This window comes from Mesocricetus auratus, unplaced genomic scaffold, assembly GCF_017639785.1.
Source record: "Mesocricetus auratus isolate SY011 unplaced genomic scaffold, BCM_Maur_2.0 Super-Scaffold_100014, whole genome shotgun sequence".
In the NCBI taxonomy this organism is placed as follows: Eukaryota; Metazoa; Chordata; class Mammalia; order Rodentia; family Cricetidae; genus Mesocricetus; species Mesocricetus auratus.
In genome coordinates, this window is record NW_024429197.1 from 62,524,512 (window position 1) to 62,532,357 (window position 7,846).

At 42.2% G+C, this 7,846-nt stretch overlaps 1 protein-coding gene across 1 annotated transcript; it reads left to right on the forward strand.

Moving 5' to 3' along the window:
- Positions 1 to 288: 288 nt before the first annotated feature.
- Dmac1 (distal membrane arm assembly component 1) lies at positions 289 to 2,342 on the forward strand. Its single transcript, XM_021230112.2, has 2 exons — positions 289 to 607; positions 768 to 2,342. Exons 1-2 carry the CDS (start codon positions 349 to 351, stop codon positions 830 to 832), a joined length of 324 nt encoding a protein of 107 aa, XP_021085771.1. The 5' UTR covers positions 289 to 348; the 3' UTR covers positions 833 to 2,342.
- The last annotated feature ends 5,504 nt before the right edge of the window (positions 2,343 to 7,846 follow it).

The following is a 7,846-nucleotide window of genomic DNA, read 5'->3' on the forward strand; positions in this document are numbered from 1 at the left end:
TAGTCTTTGATTCTAACACCTCACGTCGGGGCCTTAGGTTGTGTTAATCAGGAAGCTTACAGATCCGTATTTCTCCTCTAAGGAGACTGAAATGCAGACTTTCAGAAACTAGTCGAGACGAGAGTTCCTAAAACACCGTGCTGAGGCATCCTGGGCTAAAACTTGTAGGTTAAGGTCCACAAGACGTTCTCCCCGGAGCTGTAGTTCCGCCCACATGCACCTGCCTCCTGGCTCGCCGCAACTACACTTCCCAGAGGCCCTGCGGCTTTTTACGCCGGCGTGCTGCTTTCCGGCAGCCTTTTACGTCGGCCCGGAGAGAAGGCTTTGGCGCGCGCGCCCCGTCGCAGCATGGGGTCCTCACTGTCGGGGAGTTCGGAGCGTCCCGGGGCTGCTCCCGCCGCCGCCCCCGCTAACCCTCCGGCGGAAGCCGCCGCACCGCCCTCCCCGGCGCAGGACGCGCCTTTCAAAAACTGCTGGAGCTGCCGCCTGCTGTCGGGGTCGGCGCTGCTGGGGGCGGGCGCCTACGTCTACTTGGTGGCCAGGAGGCCCATGAAGCTGGGAATCCCGCCGCAGCCGGGCAACATCGCGCAGATGGTCATCGGCCTCAGTGAGCCGGGTGGCCCTGGGGCGCTGGGGGAGAAGTGGGGGGCAGGAGGGGCAGCCGGGTTCCAGCAGTGCAGGGTTTGCACAAACTGCCCCCTGTGGAGCGCGGGGTAAACTAGAATGCAATGGATCAAAGCCCCCCTCCACCCCTCTTTTTTCTTCAGGTATTGCCTGTTGGGGTGTAATTATCCTGACAGACCCCAAAGGGAAGGCCCACCGAGTTGTTTGAAAGCACCGGCGGTCTACTCGCGGTCTCCTGTCCCCGGGTGCACGGCAGGAAGAGCAAGCCTTGTGTGCGTGCATTTTCTTTGCGCTCCTGGACTGGGGGATGCGCTTCGCTAAGAGACATACGAAGAAGACTGTGACCACAGGAACTGCCGTTTCTTTTGGCCCCCGGGTGTTCACGGTGTTGTAAAGGGACAAATAAATCCCACGAAAGCAAAAAAATGGATCTGTGTCTCGTCCAGGGAGGTTGTGGGCAGTTCAGATTTTTACTGAGAGGGAACGGCTTTAAGAGAATAATAAAGGGGAGTAAATGATAGGCCAATGGTGAATCAAGCTGTTTCATTATTGTAGTAAGTAGATCTTTTTGTGTTTGTTTTTGTTTTTCTCATTGTACCGGTAGTTGTTGCCAGACTAACCCGGGATAGGTATGTGAAACTGATTTGAAAGTTTTTCATGGTTTTCAAAGGAGCCTCAACTCCTTCACCGAGTGAGAGCTGTTGATTTTTATTGATTGGTAAACCTTAAGACAATCCTGGTGGGATTGCTTTAAAATGAGCACAGTAATGGAGCGAAAAGATTTCCTTCCTGGTTCTGTGTTTCACAGCTAGGGTAATTCCAAACAGGTGGGAGTTACATTTATCCACCAAATATCAATGCATTATAAAAGTCATGAATATCAAAATATTAAAAATTCAGAAGAAAATCTGTTGATTGCTATTTCCATAGGCATTATAAATATTTTAGATGGGAATTGAGATGATTTAGAGATAAAGGCTTAAAAACAGTTTAAGCCATGGGTGCCTGTTGTCAGGCGTTGGTTTCTTGGCTTTTCTCTGAAATACTGAGTTATCTGTGCAAAGATATGTTTAGGTGGTCTTGAAGGTAGAAAGGTATTAAATTCAGTACCAATTAGTAAATTTTGAATACAATTAAAGTATTTTACTTTAATTTTTCACAAATTTATACATACATTTAAAATATTGTGATCATACTTCATTATCTTTTCATCTTCTCTCTCTCTCTAGTGATCCACTGAGTTTAATTAGGATCATTTGCATAAATATAGATGGGATTCTGAACTACACTAATGAAGTGAATTTTTTTGTTTATTTTGTTTCTGGGTACATCTGAATTCTTTATAGTAACTGTGTACATTTATTAATGTTTTGGTTTTTTCATGCTGACATAAGTTGAACTTAACATGGGAAGAGAAACCTCAGTTTAAAGGAGTACCTTTATCAGACTGCCTGTGAGCAAATCTCTGGGGCATTTTCTAGATTAATGATTATGTGGGAGGGTCCAGCCCACTCTGGGTAATACCACTTGTGGGCAGGTAGTCCTGGAGAGTGTAAGAAAGCAAGATGAATAAGCTAGGGGCAGCAAACCAGTAAGCAACACTCCTCCAAGGTCTCCACTGCAGCTCCGGCCTCCAGGTTCCTGCTCTGAGTTCCCATGTTGACTTCACTGAAGAAGGTCTGTAACCTATAAGCCAAATAAACCCTTCCCTCCCTAAAGCGCTTGGTTGTGATGTTTTATCACAGGGATTGATAAAAATGTTTCTATTCATCTCAACCTGTAGCACGTCATATGTTTGGGGGTTTTGTTTTTGATTTGTTTTCCCGAGGAGGGCCTTAGCTTAGTAGCTGCTAACTGCCCAGGGTGGTATTGGTGACTGTAGTTTTTCAAAATGGAAGTTTACCATATAAATGGTTCTTTACATCAAGTATTTCTCACTGCAGTGCTCTTTGATAGCATCATACTCAGGAGAACTTGAAGACTGGGAAGTAATCTCACAAACCCTGCAGCTCTTTTCATCAACTAAGCTTATAAGAGAGTCTCAATCAGTTATTGACACTTAAACCAAGTTTTTAATTCCTTACAGTAGTTTGTATCTTGAGGAACCCCTTTCTTTGGTGAACCATAAGTAGAGACTCTAAATGTTTATCATGAGACTAAAGCAATTTTGTCACCTTACAAGTTCTAATTTTAATATTACTTGCTGTTTTTAACGCATCTTCATTTACTGTTTCTATTACTAAATCTTCAACCCCTGAAAGAGGCGGAATCAGTTTCCTCTACACTCGTGTTAATGTTGGTATTTTGGCCTCCTCTTGTAAGTCAAAAAATTCATAATGGCGTTTAGAAATGGTGAATTGCTTTTAGTATACTGAAATCCATCAGAGGAATCTCTGTGGTGTCTCTAACATCTCCTAAATGAGACTTGAAAGTTCAAGGAATAATACATTTGCATTCCACTTTGTTGGTTAATAAGTGCATTGTTACTGTAAGGAATCTAAGGACTTAAAAATCCAGTAAGCTATGTTGGAAGCAGATGTGCTAATATCCAGCTGTGTTCCATTTATAGAGGAAGGAGTAGATGTAGCACGATTCTTAAAGCCCCTGCAATGTTCAGAATGATAAATGAGTGTCGCCTTCACTTTAAGTTACCAGCTTCATTTATGCTGAATGAGAATCAGCCTGTGCTTTGAGGCTTTCACACTTTTAAAAAGGGCATTGTCTTCTCTGCAGCTATGAACATTCTAGGTAGCATTTCCCAAATAAGATATGCACTGAATGTCTTGTTTAATGCAGCCATGGTCATCATTTACCCTCGCTAAATCTAAGGATCCTCATTAGCTTCTACAATAGCACTTGCTGTGACACCTTGCACTTTTAGCTAGTGGATATGACTTTCACTAAGTTCATGAACCTAGCTCTCCTGACTTTAAATTTTTCTTCTGAGGATTTCTGGTCCATCAGGGTTCATATAATTTAACAGTAGGCTAAGGCCTTGTTCTGGCTTAGATTTTGTCTTAGAGAAATGTAGCTGGCTTGATCATCTATCCAGAGGATAAACCTCTCTTCACATCAAGGCTGTGTTCCTTCCTTAAGTTGTAGGAGTAACACTTTTAATTCCCTTCAAGAAGTTTACCTTTGCATTTCCAGCATGGCTTAAAGTTTGTTGTGTGTTGGTCTAACTTTCTGCCTATTTTGGCTTTCTACATGCTTTTGTCATAAAGACTCCTCATTAAAAGTTAAAGTGGGAGTTAGTGTGACTCTCAAAGAGTTAAAGATTCTAAGGGTTATTAAACTAATTTCAATATCGTTTCAGAATAAATAGGCTGTTGAGTGGGGTAAGGTTTGCAATTGTTTCTGAGTCTCTAAGTCAGGTCATAATGCTTCTAAGGTATGATCTGCTCCTGGGTTGTTTCTTTTATGCTAAACTTCAAAGAAATCTGTAAAACATTTACATTCTGGATATAAATCTTGTCATTTTGGGTAGTATCATCTTTTATTCCTGTTATATATACTGTTACGTTGTTTGGAGTCTTGCAATCACCTAGCAATGTGTATAATCCTGTTAAAAGACCCAAGTATACTCCTGTCAGAATGGCTAAAATCAAAAACACTAATGACAGTTTATGTTGGAGGGGATGTGGAGAAAGGGGAACGTTCCTCCACTGCTGGTGGTGGTACTTTGGAAATCAGTATGGAGATTCCTCAGGAAAATGGGAATCAGTCTACCACAAGACCCAGCAATTCTACTCCTAGGCATATACCCAAAAGATGCACATTCAAACAACAAGGGCATCTGTTCAGCTATGTTCATAGCAGCATTATTTGTAATAGCCAGAACCTGGAAGCAACCTACATGCCCCTCAACTGAAGAGTGGATAGAGAAATTGTGGTACATTTAAATAATGGAGTACAACTCAGCAGAAAAAGCAATGGAATCCTAACATTTGCTGGTGAATGGATAGCACTGGAAGAAACCATCCTGAGTGAGGTAACCCAGTCACAACAAGAGAAACATGGTATGTACTCACTCAAATATGGATTTTAGATGCAGAGCAAAGGATTACTAGCATACAGTCCACACCACCAGAGATGCTAGGAAACAAGGAGGATCCTAAGAGAGACATACATGGTCCCCTGGAGAAGGAGAAAGAGACAAGATCTGAGCAAATTGGGAGCATGGGGGTAGGGGAGAGGGAGTTAGAAGAAAGAGAAGTAGAGAAGAGGAGGATATGAGGGAGTAGGAAGATTGAGTCAGGAAGAATGGAGGAGAGCAACATAAGAGATACTGTAATAGAGGGAGCCATTATAGGTATAAAGGGAAATCTGGTACTAGGGAAATGTTCAGAGATCTACAAGGATAACACCATCTAATAATCTAAGCAATAGTGGAGTTACCTTAAATACCCTTCCTCGATAATGAGACTGATGACTTTTATATGCCATCCTAGAGCCTTCATCCAGTAGCTGATAGAAGCAGAAGCAGACACCCATAGCTAAACATTGACCTGAATTCCTGGAATCCAATTACAGAGAGGGAGGAGTGATTAGCAAAATGGTCAAGACCAGGCTGGTGAAACCCACAGAAGCAGCTGACCTGAGCAAAGGGGAGCTCGTGGACCCCAAACTGATGGCTGGGAAACCAGCATAGGACTAATCCAAACCCCCTGAATTTGAGTGTCAGTGAGGAGGCCTCGGCAATCTATGGGACCTCTGGTAGATCAGTATTTATCCCTAGCATAAAAATGGACTTTGGGAGCCCACTCCACATAGAGGGATACTCTCTCAGCCTAGATATATAGGAGGTGGGTAGGCCCAGCCCCAAATGATATGACAGACTTTGAAGATCCCCCATGGAAGGCCTCACCCTCCCTGGAAAGTGGAAAAGGTATGGGATAGGCAGTTAGTGGGGTACAGGAAGGAGGGGAGGGAGAGGGAAACTGGGATTGACATGTAAAGCAAGCTTGTTTCTAATTTAAATAAAAAATAAGAGTCCTGGTAATGTAGAGGGGCTGAGTTTGTGGTTTACTTCTGTTCTCAGGCAGTTGCTGAGACAGATGTTGATAGCAGCACTACTCAGGTCACCTGGTTGAGCCTCCTTGTAAAGGCAGCTTATTTTTGGTAACCCTGTAAGCTGAGCATCTCAACCAAGTTGTTTTTTCATTCCCACCCCCATTGTTTAGCTTTTGCTCCCTTCTTATTACCTGTTTTCCTTTTTTTTTTTTCTTTAAGGATCATTTGTATCTGAAGTAGGAGCCTCAGGAATACTGCCAATTGATTTGACAACATAAAATATGCTGCTCTTAAATGTATTTTCAGGGCACTTCTCTGCACAAGTATCTCACAAACTAGGCTTGGTTCCAACTAATACCACTACATTCATCAAGTCACTGCTTCTCAAATCGATAGAATGAATGGAAAGCAAATGTGATTCAGAAAGCTTTTTTTTTTGTGTGTGTGTGACAGATAAAGTCCTGTCTTGATTCTATAGGTGACTGGGTCACAGAATCTGAGGTGAGACCCATTATTACACATCATTCTGAGTTATTCTGAGCCCCAGCCATAAGTATGTCACTCTTGTCAAAGATATGTCTCATAGTCTTATTCTACATTCAGATGTCAATAGAGTATAGAGGAAGAGCCAAGGGACAGATGTTAAATGCAGCAGAATCACTAAAAACAGCCTGTTCAGTTATGTGAGAAATCTTGTATTGGCTCTTGATAGACAGGATTTCATGATCACAATTTTCTATTCCCATGGTACACACACATTCTCATAGTAAATCCAGCCACATACCACAGTAGGTACTACAAGGAAGGGATTTTTGCAGTCATAATAAAATTGTGATCAGTTGATCTAAAAACAGGATTGCCTAAATGAACCAGTTGTAACAGCTCATTAAGTTTTGTTTTTTGTGTCAGAGACAAAGGAGGTTGTAATCCTGTCCTCCCTGTGCCTATCCGAGGGTTGACACTTCCAGGGAAGGCACATATTCTTGGAAGCCCTTTTTACCCCAAATTCAGACTGTCATAGGAAGATGTATAAAATGCAGATGTATACATGGCGTTAAAGTGCTCCTTATGTTGAAAGAGTAATACTGTTTGGCGTGTGTTCCTCTGGTGGTGCCATCATCGCTGAAACTGTTCTCATCTGATTTAGCTTCCGTCAATCACTGTCACTTTGTTTTTCATGTCCTGCTTTGGGGACATCAGTTAGTCCAACCATATTACTTTCCATGTTTCTCCAGGACCGCGCGACAAGGCCTACCTATTTTCCTTTTGATATTTTGGGAAGCCTATTAAACAGTCCCTCAAGAGCTACTCTCCTACCTAACAGTAAAGCATGGCATGCTAGGCCAAATTCCTATTCTGTTGTAAGTATCAGGATGTAGTGGCACTGACAACAGACTTGGACAGTGTTGTATTGTCTTTATAGTCATTTTTTCTACTAATGTTTTCCTCAAGTGAAATGCTTTTATTTACTTATTGTATATTGTTGTTTTGAGACAGGTTCTCATATGATGTAGTATAGGCTAGCCTACAACTCATTATCACCTATGTTTTGGCCTATAGGTGTATGCACCATGCCTGACTCTTAGATAACTACATTTTGTTTTTTTTTTTTAATATCAGTCTTTACATTATAAAATATAGAATTAAAAGTTCAGGTTTTTTTCATTTTGCAAATCATTATGCTAATATTTTCTATGTACTGATTCATTTATCCTCTTAGGTATTCTGTTTACAGATGAGCTCACTGAGTCCTGGAGAAGTAAACCATCTGCCCAAGGAAGCTCTCAATGCTAACTTTTTGGTGACTTGGTTGAGGTACTAAGAGTATTGACATGGTGGTTTTCTTAGCATCTGGCATAATCTGGATCTCTGATGTCCCCTAAAGATTTGTGTGCTACTGGATTCATCTCCTGTGGAGCCTACTGGTATCGTTAGAGAGTGTTCTCTCAAAAGGGACAAGAGGATAAGATTGTTTTTCTATCATGCTGTTCCTTGCCTGTGAGATAAACAGGCCTCTGCAGCTGCACTGTCACAACATGATACACTAAGTTGCCACAGGCTCAGGACCACAGAGAACTGAACAAATGGGTGAGAACAAAGAGAAACTCTTTGTTCCTCTTGGTAACTTTAGCATATTTCAGTGGTTGTCGAGCTTGGTTGTGGCAGTGTCTGCACTGCCTAGGACAGAACTGACAGGAAGTGCAAATTC